Below are 14,647 nucleotides of genomic sequence, written 5' to 3'. Positions count from 1 at the left end.
TGGCCCCAGCCCCTGCCTGTAGAGGCTGGGACACATCTGGTGGCCAGGCAAGGCCCCCAGCAAGCCCACGGCTCATTCCCGTGAGTTCCATCAGCCACTTATGCCCCTCCCTCAGCATGTTCACTTCGGGCTCCTCCCCAGGCTCCCACAGGGCACGGCCTGTGTCCCACTGCCTTGCACTTGCTTAGCTGTGCTGGCTGGATCCAAGCACCCACTGATTTATTTATTCGCCATCGCTCCAGCACTTCCGGAGCACACACTGATTCAGGTCTGTGGATGGCCCAAGGACTCACTGAAGTGTAAGATCCCAAGGGGAGCCTAACTAAACCACCCACTGCGGGATCGAGCACACACAGGCACAGAACCGACCCTGTAGAGGTGTGTGCGGGGAGGGGGCTAGTCTGCATCTCACTCCGGCACCCGCTAGTCCTTCATTCAGGAACATCTATGACACATTGACCCACTTACGACACCCTGTCCTGTGGCCAGCTCGGCTCTGTGCTCTGTGAGTAGAGAAATGGAGAGCCCCAGGTAAGAGGGGAAATCGCCCCCCTTTGTCTGGATTCAGGCTTGAGGTCTAAGGACACTGGTTAGGAAGAATCTTCTGGAGGCCAAGGGACCGTGAGTGCAGGAGTGCAGGGACTCAGCACCCTGGGGGAGGGCTCTCTGCCTCCAGGCCTCAGTTTTACCACCTGTTCAAGGTGGGCAGGGTGTGTTTGGCCAGGGTCCCTGGAGGCCTTCCCATGGGGGTCTCCCCTGCAACCCTGTTCATGTGGACAGCACTCTCCACTCCTGCTCACCACTCATCCAGAACCTGGGGGGGACCCCTGCACTATTACTCTAATTGCCCGTGACGGGTGGTGACGGGCGGTGACAGGTGGGAAGCCGGAAGGTCAGCATGCTGACAGCCCCCAGGGGAGCAGCAAGCGGACCAGCTGTCAGGAAACGGCAAGGTCCCGGCACAGAGGGAGCCAGGCTGTGACTGCGCGGTGGTAAGCCCTGCAGCTTTTCCATCCTGCCTGGCATGCACACCTCAGGGTTGGCTTCACGACTCCCCAGGAAGCCTCCCAGCCCTCCTGCTGGCTGCCACTATTCCTGAAATCGCACCTGGGAATCACTGAGAAAGATTGCTGGGTATGGAATGCCAGAAGGTTCTAGACTGCACTCACCACACGCAGTCTGACACCTCACGCACACCCATTACCCTCCAAGGCCCGCCTTTTTCTCTCTGTTAAAAAGGAAGGGGGTGGGCTTATATAGTATCTGTGGGTTCCTCTAGCTCTCGGAGTCTGTGGAAAAAGGTTTTGTTTAATTCCGGAAGCCCTTATAAATATACATTCCCCCTGGAAGGTATAAAAACGTAGAGAGCAACTATGGATACTAGAGGCAGTGTAGGAGGAGGGTGGGAATGGAGGGGGCAGGGAATCAAGGGGAAAAGAAGGAAGTGAGGCATTTAAGGGACACAAAAATGGCAAATGATCTGTGATAATAACGTGTACGGTAATAACTTTGACTGGACTAATATACTCTGTATTCATGCTGTGAAAAACTCACTTTGTATGCCGTAATGATACATACTGATTACATGTATAATAATAATAAATTAATTTTAAAACAGAAAATATATTCCCCCTCCCTTCTTTCCTCCACTCCCTTCCCACTCTCCGTTTCCCATGCTCCCTTGCTTTCGACTCATAACAGTCATTTTGCAAACACCAGCCGAGAGCCCATCTCGTTCTGGACAGTGGTGAACAGGCCCTGTTCCAGGCGCTTGTGATCCTGAGAACCCAGGCCCCTGGGATCCAGCACTAAGTACGGAGCAGAGCGAATCACAGGAGGCTGCAAGGGCTCATAAAGGCATCTAAGAGCAGACTTCCTGAAGGGGGCAGACTTCCTGGGGGAGGGGGGCTGCTAGATGAAGGGTGGGGTGACAATGGGCTAGGTGGGGTGGGAGTGGGGTGCCACCTAAGGAAAGGTGTTCTGGGTGGGGAGAGCAGTGTGTGCAAAGGCTGAGTGAGTAAGGCACAATGGGATGTTAACTGCAGCAGAGACACAGACAGCACAGTTACAAACAGAACAGGCCCTCTCCGAGCTCTGGCCCTGACCTTGTGCTGCAAGGACAAAAGAGCCAGACTCCTGCCTGTGCTGAGTCTCCCCCTTAGGCTGTGATCCTGGGCAACTGGCTTCAGTACCATGTGCCTCAGTTTTCCTGTGTCAGATGGGCCTGTAGCTCTTTGTCCAACTCCTTGGGCAGATGTAAAACCCCAGTGGGGCAGGAGGAGTGAATGCCCTTCGGAAAAGTCCCGAGGAGAGCCCTGAGTGACGGACAGTCCCTGGCTGGGCACAGAGTCATCCCACTCTTGCTTGTCCCGTAGCATGACCGGGCTCGAAGGGGAGTGGGAATGGTGGCCCTCCGAGATCAGGCTGCAGGAACTCTGCCAGCAGTCTTGGCTTCCAGTCCTGGCAGCAAAGGCAGTTGCTTCTCTGCCTACTTAAAGATGAGGGCCTTGTGACCTAACAGTGGTCCCTGCATCTGCCCAGAGGGTGTCAAGAGCCACCAGGGAAAGCAAGCTTGCCTGAGGCCGGACAGGAGCAGCAGTCCTTGTGGACAGTTGTGTGGCTGCTCCCAAGGAGCGCTTCTGGGGATGGGTGGGGAGGGTTCCGTGGGTCCCAGGCCACGACCTGGCCCAGCATGGTCCTGATAGGGCAGGCCTTGCTGGACGTCCCCTAGATCCTGAGCTGCCGGCAGCGGTTCCCATGCTTTGTGGGCACTCCCCTCCTCTCCCTCAACTTCGAGGGGTGCAGACCTGCCCTGCTAACCTGAAGACCCTAAGCAGAAGATTTTAGCTGCTTTGAGAAAATGGAAGCAATCAAGAATGGTCCCTTTTAATTTTAATTTTTTCCTATAAGGGGTGTGTGTGTGTGTTGAGAGAGAGACTGACTGTACCTCCCAGGGCAGATGGCCAGGCTGCAATGCCCTTTCCTCCATTCTCCTCTTGGGATTTTTGGACATAATTTTTTTAGAGGTTTTTGCTTTAGGACACAGCCAGAGAAAGAGAGAGTGCGAGGAAAGTGAGAAATCACTTCCCGGGGGATGGCCACGCTGCAATCCCTTCTTTCCTATTCTCCTCTCTGAATCTTGGGCGTGCAAACACACGCGCAGGTGTGAGTTTCAAGCCACTAGGTCTGGGACTCGAACTGCTTGGTCGGCCATGTAAGATTTAGTTGCCTTAACCACCATGCCACTAGCTGGCCCAGGAACGGTCCTTTCTCATTCCCATTCTCTCCCTTAAACCACATGCACCTTCCCTCTCTCCAGGCATGGCAGGAAGGGTGATGTCTTTCCCTGAGAGGATGCTCTCCGCACACCACTGGGAGGCGCCTTCCCCTTCCAGGCCCCAGGCTTGTATGGTGCCAGCTGTGCACGCCTGGGCCACGTCCACACCACCCTCTCTAGGCTTGTTCTCATAGGACCTGCAGTCAGGCTGGCGAAGAGCCTACGAATCTCAGCTCGCCCTCTCTGCAACCGAGCTTCGTGATCCCAGCCAGACAGGCCCTCATCCTCTTCAGTCAGCCACCAGAGCGCTCCTGATGTCACCTGCTAAACACGCTCAACTGTCCCGGGCTGGTCACCTTCTGCCGGAATCACCGTGGCCTCAGGCCCAGCTCTGTTCAGTTCACTCCCCTCATGGCAGCCGGGATGCTCATCCACACCCCAAAGTGGCCTCCATTGAGTGTACTCTCCCCAAACCACATGAGGGGGACGCTGAGCTTTTTAAGGACAGGGGCCAGGCCGGATTCATCTTTGTCAGCAGAGCTCAGCCCGAGTCTGGCACCTGGTGGTGACTCCGTGACTGTTTGCTGAGTGAATGAGTGACAAAACCTGTTACTCTTTGTCCTTTTCATGGTCTCATCCCACCTCCCAGGAGACCCGTGCCCTCGGAGTGCCTCCTCCTGCATCTCAGCCCTGTCCCTGGGGTTGCTCCTCCAGATCCCACCAATCCCAGGAGACCGGCCCGTGGACCAGCCCCTGAGTCAGGGAACAGTGCTGCTGTCCCCAGGGACCGTCAGACAGGGCTAGGGCTTGCCTCAAAGGTCAGAAATCTTGAAAAAGGCACCACGCCCATCCTGGAACCTGCAGGAAAGAGCGTGGTGAGTTTCCAGAGGGGCCCCACGGTGTTGGGCTTGGCCTGCACGCTGGCCCAGGCTCCCCAGGTCTCCTGGCCACCGGGCTGCAGCTCCTTCCAGCACCGACAGCTGTTCCCTGGCCAGCTCTCTGCAGGAAGACACGTTCCATTTCATCTGCTGAGGCTGCGTGGACACAGAGAGGAGGAAAGAGGGGGAGAAGAGGGGGTGGGGTGTACAGAGCCGTGGAGACACAGGAGGGAGGTGGAGAGAAGAGTGGGGAGATTCAGAGGGCTCTGGGACCTGGGGAAGTGGGAGCAGAAAGAGCAGAGGGGAGAGGGTCCCTGAGACACAGACACAGGTAGGGAGGGGATAGACGAGACATGGGACAAAGAAAGACAGGCGGGGGTGGGCAGCCAAAGAGATAAAAAGAGACAGGTAGAGAGGGCAGGAGAGAAAGGGAAAAAGAGGAGAGAGAAAGAGGACCCAGAAATTAAAACAAAGGGCAGGGTGGGGAGTCTAACTGACTGGGACATCAGGGAAGGCTTCCTGGAAGAGGGACTCACGTAGGGAGGACTCCAGGATGGCTGTGATTCAGATGGAGATGTAGGGGAGGGTGGGCAAGGCGGGAGAGCAAGGGCCCACAGGGTGATTCTAGGGCTTACAATGGTGCTGTGGGCTGGTATTTGTTTCCCCTTGAAATGAGCCAGAGTCCCACGTGACGGACACGTACATATGGACAGGGAGAGGAACCCTGCTTCGAAGTTCTGGTGCAGAGGAAAGGGCTCTCTTCCTCCCAGGTGCAAGCAGACCTATGCCAGGGCACCAGGCTTGGCGAACAGAGTACAGGCCAGATCTGGTCCCTACTGGTCAGCTGGCACAATCTGGCAGCCCCAGCTGATCCCCCTGCCCAAGAAGACAGGGTAGGACAGAAAACCTGGCTCACGCCAACTGACCGTGTGGCCTTGGGAAGCTTCCTTTCCCTCCCTGTGCCTCAGTTCCCCTTTGGGGTTGGGCCCATGGTCTCCTGGGTCCTCCTACCTCTATGGCGCCATCATTTGGTGACTTGAACACAAAAGCATGCTTAGTGAGTCTTCCTGGTACACAATACTTCTCAAGCATTATTTCATGTCCTCCTCCCACCAGCCCTTTGACATACCCCCAGCTTATAGATGAGGAAACTGTGGCTCAGTGAGGGGATGGGGCTGACCCAAGGTCACACAGCTGATAAAAGAGATGTCCCAGGTCACTGTACACCCCCTCTGAAGTTCTGTGAGGGATCCGAGCTCACATTCCGGGGCAGGAAGTCGTCAGTAACATGTGTACCTTCCAAGGTTCACCGGATTGGGGGGGAGAGTGTGCGAACACTCAGCAAACACAATACACCAATTAACAGGGCAATTTCAAGACCAAGCTGGGGGGCTGGGCGGAGGGAGGAGGGAGAAACAGATGTTCCCACAAAGGCTCCAAAGTAGCGCGGCTCGTCCCAGCCAGCACACGTGTTTTCTCTCCAGTGAGTACGCCGGGTTTCTAGTTCTCTCCTGGAAGAGGCGTCCCAAGCCCATATTTATGTTCCGTCTGAAATTAATGCAAGGGGAACTTTCAAATGCTAATCCGGCTGCCAGCACCGCCTGGCTGGAGAGCAAGCTACAGTGCTGTTTGTTTTCCTGAGGAAGTGCTACAGGAGGGCGGGGTAGGTGGGACACAGACAGAGGGACAGTTGGGGGTACCAAGACTTCCGGTGTCCCAGGGAGTGTCTGGCGGGAGACTGGCAGACCTGAGCTTCCTCGCCTACTTCTTTGGCCAGCCCAGGGCAGGGCTGTGGCCTTTTCTGTTCAGTGATTACTGAGATGACAGCTTCTCTGTATCCAGTCTCATGCCAGGAGCTGAGACGCATGGTCCCCACCCGAGTTGCTGTGTGTGTGAGAGAGAGGCAGAGAGACAGAGAGACAGAGAGATGGAGGGCAGGATAGTAAACTCGTACGGGATAGTGTAAGCCATGCAGTGACAGGGATAGCAGGCGGTGTGGCTTGCAGAGGGCGGGGTGGGAAGAGAGGAGGAAGGACATTCCTGACAGGGGTCACAGGGTCAGCCCAGGCACACAGCAGGGCAATGGCACCTACAGGGGCTCTGTGGTGGGAATCTAAGGTGAGAGGGGCAGTGGGCAAAGGCAAGGGTCGGGGCAGGAGGGACAAGCCCTGGAACTCTTGTTGCTGCAGGACAAGGCAAAGGGGGCCGCTTCCAGTTGGGACCAAAGAACGCTCTCAGACAACTGTGCAGCTGCAAGGGACAGTGCCCTGCCCTGGAGGGGTGTCAGCAGAGGGTGCTTGTCGGCCTGTGTGGGGTGAGGGGGGTCAGATGGCTCACAGCGAGTTGGTGATGTCTGAGGGGAAGCAGAGATTCTGCCTCTTTAGCTGCCTTTATGGCTGGCTGGCTCCTCTTTGGAGGCTGCTGGAACTGAGGAGGTCAGAAATCGAAGCACTTCGGGGTTTTGGCTGCTCAGCGGGCTCTGTGTTAACGCCGCACATGGACACAGACACCGAGAAGGGCGGCCTGCCTTCCGCCCCGCCAGAACTCAGAACGTACCACACGCTGATGCATTTCCCCATCGCACCTTCACCAACCCTGCTGAAGCTACCAGAACCGTCCCGTGTCACCCGTGTCACCTGTGTCACCTGGACAGAAGGGGCAGAGCTGGGCCCCAACCCAGGTGGGACTTCTAGGAGGAAGCTGCTGAGTCTGAGGCTCCTTGGGCTCAGAGGAGGCTCCTTTAGGGGCAGGATCTGCCTTTGGGCCTCTACTGGGTGCCCAGTTTGAGGGCTCTTCGGAGCACTCCAGGTTGTAACTTCCTCTGTGAAGGGCCCCCCCAGGGCCCTCCCACCCCAGTCACCCCTCCTGATTCTTCTAAAATCTTCAGGGTCTCAGTCTTTGATTTCCTTTAAACCTGAGACTTAAGTTTTTTTTTTTTTTCTAAAGAAAGAACAAGTGCGGAGAGAGGCTCCGACAGGGTTTTGTCAGCCACAGCCCACTTCCCGCTCCAGCTGGTCAGGACCTTGGGCCCATGTGCTCGGCAGGTTTCAGGCTGGCTCGGGGTCTGGGTCTGCAGTCCGCCAAGTAGTTTCTAACACCGTAGATCAATTCGTCACCTCCGGCACCAGAGACTGGGCCCGACCCCTTCTCACGTCACATCTGTGTGTCCTGCCGCTGCTCTCTGGGGAGGGCCCGAGCCTTGGCGATCTCCTCCAGCTTGCGCCCTGGGGGCTTGGAGTGCTTGGCCTTTTCTCTGCAAGCCTTTACTGGGACCCTCTGCATGCCAGGCATGTGCCAGGCCCCGGAGACGCTGGGATGAGTCAGATGTGGCCTCTGCTTCTGCTGGGTGAGACCGCTCCAGACCCAGGCAATGATCAGGCAGGGCGACTCTAGGTCAGCCTGGAATGGAGCTGCAGGGGCAGGTGCCACCATGCCCATGAGAATCCCTCCTTACGACATCCAGAGGCTCCTTTCCTAGAACCACAGCACCCCAGGACTTTAGAGAGCTCCCTGTTGGTCAGCCATGTGGACAGAGGCGAGGGCCACCCCCTCCTTAGCCTCGCTGTCACTTGGAGCTGAACTGAAAGCCCAGATCTTGGGCTTTCCCTTCAGTGTCCCAGCATGGTCCTGAGAGGCCACAGAGTGCTCCTGCCTCTGCCCCGACAGTCCTGGTCTCTTCTGTGGGAGTTGTTCTTGGAGGACTTTGGGCTCCAGGGGACCAGGGACCCTGAAGTAACCGTGGTGACACAGGAGCTCGCATTGCCCTGACTGTGGTCAGGCACAGGGTGATCAAGCACTGAGTCCTCCATGCACCAGTCCGCTGACTCGTGAGCTTCTCTGCAGAGGCGGCGTTGGAGGGCTGTGAGAAGCTGAGCGACTGATGTGCCCAAGGCCACTTTGCAGCAGGATGAGCACGGGGTCTCTGCCTGGTCTCTGCCTGGCCTCTTGCCTTCTCTGCGCCGTCTGGCAAGCGTGCCACGCCCTTAGCTGAACTTCATTAATCCTCATTCACTGACAGAGCAGCCCTAGAGATCCAGTCTGGAACATGGATACATGTTCTTCCCGACTCTCCTCTGTGCTAGAGAGGAATAGCTAGGGATGAGCGAGGAGAGGATGCTCCCCTGGAGGGCTGGTTGCTCTGGGCTGCAACAGGAGTGGTGACTGGCCAGGGATTGCAGCTACAGCAGGCCACAACAGGCGTGCCAGCTGCCAGATGCACACGTGGTGGGTGGCGAGCCCTCTGAAGCTCTGTCAGAAACTCCGTAACACTTCTGATGCCATGGCTCTGGCTCCAGCTGAGAAGTGGGGCAGGCCACGGGCACTGGCCTGGCTGGGTGTGTGCTACCTCTTGTTCTCAAGGTTGAATGGGCCCTACATGGACCCTGGCTGCTCTACTTTGCCCAGCCCTGAGCTCTGAGGGGCATCCATGCCTGAGGCCACAGAGTGGGGAACTGAGGCTGGTATAGAATTGAGTGTGGTTCTTGTCCGAGGACGTGGGGATGAGGAGAGGACCTGGGAGGCAGCTGGACCTGCATCAGGGAAATTTCAGCTGGTTTTCATCTCCTTCAGGAAGTCTTCTGTGACTTATTCTGCCTCTTTTTAGTGCCAGTTGCTCAAACCTCTGCTGGTCAGGCATGAAACTGCTGCCTGGATATTGGGGACTTGACAGGCCCTCAGGCCTTGCCCCGCTGGAATCCTGCTATGTGAAGGTTGGGGAGGAAAGACTCTGAGAAGGCCGTGTAGAAGGTCTCGAGATGAAAGAAGTTTCCCGGACACCAGGCTGTTTGCCTTTCCCATCCCGGGGTCCTTGACAGGACTCCATGTCCTCTCGCTTCTCACCCATCTCCTGCCTTGCCATCTTGCTGCCTCACGTCCCCAAAAGCCCTCCTTCTCCTCCAGCCTCCGATCTAGGGTTCACTCAGCAGGACCTGGGACTTTTCTTTCTGGTTGGTTCCCAGCTCTTCTCATTTATCGATCCTACCTCACCTTCCAAAGGGCAGATTAGATGTCGCTGTCCCCCTCGCCTCCCACCAGGGGGGCAGCAGGTACAGGTTCTAGTGCAGGTTTTGCTGTGGGGTAATGTGGGATCAGTGGGGCACTTTTGCTCAGGGACCTCAAAGTCAGCATATTCATTCATTCACTCATTCATTCAAGTGTGTGAAAGCCAGGGATTGCATAGCTCAAACTGGGAGACACCAAGCATGCTCAACACACGCAGGGCTGTGATAGGAAAGTCCTGGCGGCCTGTGGGAGCCCAGAGAGGAGGCCGGGACATGAATTCTCAGCAGAACCAAGGGTACGGGCAGCAGCAGGATGGGTTTTCTGGGGAGTCTGACCACCAGGAAGAGTGCCCAGACAGTGTGGCCATCATTTCACTGCAGTCCTAAGACTGACTCCTCACCTGTATGGGTTCTGAGCCCCGTCCATGTGGCTGTACTGTGCTGAGGGGTGCAGGGGAGGGAGAAGAGGTCTAGGAGGATGTCCTCCTGCCCTTGACCCTGAAGCATTTGGGGTTGAATGAGAGGGACAGATCTCAAACAGTGGGAAAAGCCCACTATGAAATCAGTCTTGATCTCTCACAGTAGGGAGAGAGAGACAGAGACAGAGGGGAAGTGAGAAATCACTCCTGGGGGGACGGCTGCACCACAATCCCTTCTCTTCTATTGCCCTATTGGGATTTTGGACAGGCATGCACATGTGCCCGGTGGGTTTTTTAAGCCACTGGGTCCAGGACTCAAACTGTGAAGCCAGCCAGGTGGGGTTCAGCTGCCTTAGTCACCACAGCACCTGCTGGCCCTATTTAAGTACTTTTAAGGCTTTTCTACAAGGTAGAGAGTTTCAGTTCCTCAGTGGTTACTGCTATCACTGACCACTTGTGAAAGAGGGGATTGAGCCTTTGGGAAGGTACCAGCCGAGGGCATGTGGCTGGGCTGGGACCTGGAGCCCGTCTTCTCCCCACCACGCCATGGCCCTCAGCACCTTGGCCCTGGCTGTGTTGGGAAGGCCCACAGAGCCCGCTTTATATGGCTTCTTGGGACATGCAGGGCCCCCAGAAGTTATCCTGGCCCTGCCCAGTGCCACTTCTCTTGCCCAGGGAGGCTGCTACCAACAAACTCCTGTCCAGCAGCAGAACCGCTTTGGGTCCCAGCTCCCTGCTGAGCACCATGTACCTTTTTCTGCCCTGTTCTGGGCTTCAGTGCTCACCAGGGAGGGCCTGGCAAGTCTCCCGGGGGTCTGCACACAAGCCCTTCCCCACTGTGGCCCAGACCTGCTCCGAAGGCAAAGAAGCAGATCTTGTCCTCGTTCTCCTGCAGCAGCGCCATGACTCGCTTCCCCATGCGCTCGTTCCTCTTGTAGATGAGCTCCTGGCGGAAGTAGCTGTCAATCTCCTGGGCCGTCACCTGCTCGTGCGGTGGGAGGGTGGTGTTGATAAAGTTGGGCAGCTGCAAAGGCAAGACAGAGGCTGCCTTCAGTTCCACGTGGAGCAAGGCGGACTTCAGAGAGACGTGCAAGGCCCAGGAGCACGGGCTGGGCAACTCACCTTGGTCAGAGCCCTACGGTAGCCTCTAGAGATGTGTCTCGTCAATCCCAATAGCCTTTGAGATGAGTATTGTTTATCCTGGTTTTCCAGATGAAGTAAGCAAGGGAGGAAATGACCCAGAACCATGTGCAGTCACACTGTTGGTGACGTGGCAGGGCCGGGGTATGATCCCAGCTGCTGGACTCCCACAGGCACCAAGCTGCCTGGTGCCTCTGGCTTGTATTACTCAACTCCCGGTTGTGGAGGTACTGGGAGGCTGGGACAGTGCTCATCTCCTTAACTGACCTCACTTCAGCGCAGAGCCCAGTGTTGGCGCGGACAAGGGTTCAGTTCAGCAAGAGGGTATAGAGGGTCGACTGGGCTGCCCAGTGTATCAGCAGGGCCATGGGGCACGCAACTGGGCTGACTTGGGCTTCAGTCTCTGCTCCGAGGCTGTGTGGTGCCCGGTATGTTCCTTAATGTTTCTGACCCTGTTTTCTCATTCGTGGGATGGGACTGCCAATATGGTAGGGATTGGATGAGACGGGTGCTATCAGCCTACCCCACCCTATGGAGGAGAGAGGAAGGTCATCACCTTTGGTTCTCTCAGTGCCCAGTCACCATCTGTTGCCTTCAGCATCTGTCTATCCCTGGCCCCCCACTTTGCAGGACATAAGCTGAACCCCTCCACCCCTCCTTGAAAACCTCAGCTCCAGGACCACAGCTCCCTCAGGATGGCTTGTTCCACAGCCCAGCTTGGACCTACCCAGCTGTCTGAGCTCTGGGCCCTTCACTGTCACCCAGTCCCATGCACCTGATAATGTGTTCTTAAATGAGGGAGGTCCCTACTTTCAGAGCCTGTGTCATTCCTTGTCCCCGAGGCCTGGCTCAGGGAAGTGCCCAGCAAGGCTTCCTCGAACTTTAAAGGTGAAGCTGTGCTTCCCGTCCTGACTGCAGTCACCCCTCCCACGTTCTTCTGTTCCCAACCTTCTGTTTTTCCAGCCTGGTGGGTGCAACAGCACCACCTTCTACAGCACATGTGTAGGGCCAGTGAGGAAACTGAGGCAGTGAGTTAGAGCATGCTCTCTCTCTTCCCTCATCCACCTCCAAGCTCTTGCTCACAGGATGCCCTCCTGGGTCCCCTGTTCCATGTCTCTGTCTTCACCTCCTGAGGCCCAAAACCTGGCTGCCAGGCCGAGCTGGCTGATGGATGAGGAGCTAGAGAAGCTGGCAGATGAGGCTGGTTTCCTGCATGTTTTAGCCGCCAAAGGGCTTCAAGAGCCACTGGTGGTTTGCTGACATTCTTGCTGGGGAAAAGAGGAATCAAGGTGGCTGAACCCTGAGAGACTCTGAGGAGGCCCTGAGAGACTCTGAAGAGGCTGGGACCTGTGGTTCTGCTATCTCTGGTCCAGGACTAGTGCACTTCCTAGAGCCAGAGGGGACACAACAGTGCACACAGCGTGGGACTTCTCTGCCAGAAAGGCCCGATTTGCTGCTGTAAGATGAGCCAGACAACGGCGTGACTGGTGTCCCCTACTTGTGCAGTGCACAACCTGCACAGCTGTGTGACAGTCCTGCTAGTGCCCAATCAGGGCTGGCGGCACAGAGCTGGTGCCCAGGGACTTCCTGTTTGTCAGATGCAGAAATGAAGTGCTCACCTATCTTCTCTGTACCCAGCCCCCACTAGAAGTGATGACTGACAGCCCTGACAAGATAGGCTACATTTGGACTTGATGCAGCTATAGGAAAAAACCAAGCCTTCTGGGTGGTGAGGAACAGAGAGATTGTGGAAACACATCCCTCACAGGCTTCTGCCTTCCCTTGGGTATGGGAGAGCCTGTGAGACTATCTATAGTCTATCAACGAATACATATTTGTTGGGCCAGTGAACGACTGGAGGAAGGAATGAGCTGGGAGATGGTGGAGGAATCAAGGCGATGAATACAGGTCCTGAAGCCAGACAGCTAGGACAACTTGGAGGGCGGAATCCCTCTCAATCCCTCATGCACTCACTAGAGAGAGACAGAGACAGAGAGAGGGAAAGTGAGAAAGCAAGTTGTCAGGACTGGGACTCAAACTGCAGTCAGCCATGTGGGAGTCCAGGGCCTCAACCACCACGCCACCTGCTGGTCCCATGTGAGATGAGTTTTGGAAGGTGCTTAGCATAGTGCATGGCACAAAGGAATTCTTGCATCAGTGTCAGCTTTACACACTAGTCAGGGGGACGGAGTTGGCTCCATTACCTCCCCTGCGGGACCTGAGGCTACCAGTGAAGGGTGGCTTCCGGCAGGGGTAGAGATGGAGATGACAAATAGCTGGTCTACAGAACCATCCAAGAGTCCAAGAGTCTGGGGCAGCACTCTGCTTCCTTGCCTTCTTCCCAGATTACCCAGGACCCATAGACAGGCCCAGACCTTCCCCCAGCGCTTTGTGATCATGAGCATGCGTTATGCAAAGGTGGATTCCGCACGCCCCTTAGGGAGCCGAAAAATATAAACAAGCACAGGACCAAAAACTTATTGGGTTGTTGGGAAAGTCATGACGCATTTTTGCACAGAAAAACACGTCATGACCTTCCTGACAGCCTAATAAATTTCAAAGCCGTGGAGGAGTCGGGCTAGACTGGCTAGGCTGCCCCGCCCCCGGCCGGGTTAGCCGGGCTAGGCTGCCCAGCCACCGGCCGACATTCCCTCTGTGTTTCTCTGATGGGTCAAGGCTCCATGCCAAGGATGGGACTGGGCGGGAGCCAGGGCTGGGATGGAAACAAATGAATGAAGTCATTACACTTGTCAGGAGCCTTAACTCTCCCGTGACAAGTTTAAGTGCGGGGTGTGTGATAACATTTAAAGAGGATGTGTAAAGTCCTCAGGGCCTGACAGAGACAGATCTGAGATGGAGGAATGAAATGCGTGGCACAGGGCTGGGGTGGGGCCACTGGGGTGGCTTCAGTGTAACCTTTCCTGACCACTGATCTGGCCTGGGTCAGGTCTGATGGTCAAGCACTCAGGTCTGTGGATGCTGCTGACCTCAGTGACCGTACCGCCTCCCTTGACCCCATCCTTCCAGCACACAGCCCCTGGGGATGCCTACAGGTCTAGCCTTGCATGGGGCTTAGGGGGCCACACAGCGCCCTCAGCCTATTGAGGCTCATGTCCCCATGGGGGGGGGTCATACATGCACAGAGCACTGAGGGATCATGCTTTGAAAGGAGTGAGGTATGTGGGGTCCAGAGGATGCACCCAGTAGGGTGACCATGTGTCTTGGTTTGTCTGGGGGAGTCCAGGGCAATCCAGGTATATGACTGGGTGTGACTCAATGTGTTAATCATTTGATCTTTCATGCTCAAAACTATCAGGATTAGGACAATAAATACATGTGGCTGCTCTATGCCTAATGCAGGCCAGGGGCTCAGGTATGCCTTTTCAGGGGTGGGCCTCTGAATCACTCTCTGACACAGGGTTCTGACAGCAGCAGTGGCCGTTTCTGAAGGTGGGGATGGTGGAGCGGAGTGGGGAGGCAGGTAGGCCCAGGGTGAAGTGCATGAGGCCCTGTACCTGATGTCATCCTGGGCCCTGCACCTGTCTCACCCTGGCCCCGGAGGGAGCGTCGTCATTCTCCATGCTGCAGCCAGAAGCATCTTTCTGACCATGTCGCTCTGCAGCTTGAGCTCTCCAGGGCTCTCACCTTCATCAGGTGTCCTCACCCCTGTATGACCTGCCCTTTTCTCTGTATTCCTTCACGACTTCCCCTACCTCACACCCCTACTAGCTCCCGTGCATCCCCAAGGTAGATTCCACCCTCACACCTAGTTCCCATGGCACCTTCTCCCTGAGGCTTTCCCTGATTGCAGGCAGAGTGACCACAGTCCTTCAGCCTCTATCCCACACAGACGTCCAGGCAGCCAGGCTCAGAGGGGCACTGGAGCCAGCCTTTCTACCCTGGTGCCAGCTGGGCTTTTCTGCATCTGGGGGC

General features: G+C 56.3%; 1 protein-coding gene across 1 annotated transcript in view; it reads right to left on the bottom strand.

Annotated features, from left to right (window-relative positions):
• TRABD2B (TraB domain containing 2B) overlaps positions 1-14,647 on the bottom strand; it is a 249,270-nt gene that overhangs the window by 17,058 nt on the left and 217,565 nt on the right. The window contains exon 8 of the mRNA XM_027771341.1: positions 10,424-10,598. Coding sequence (XP_027627142.1) covers positions 10,424-10,598 — 175 coding nt within the window. The remainder of the gene's footprint in view (positions 1-10,423; positions 10,599-14,647) is intronic.

The sequence above is a fragment of the Tupaia chinensis genome, unplaced genomic scaffold (genome assembly GCF_000334495.1).
Source record: "Tupaia chinensis unplaced genomic scaffold, TupChi_1.0 Scaffold000207_1, whole genome shotgun sequence".
NCBI classification, from domain to species: Eukaryota; Metazoa; Chordata; class Mammalia; order Scandentia; family Tupaiidae; genus Tupaia; species Tupaia belangeri.
This window is presented reverse-complemented; position numbering and strand designations above follow the sequence as displayed.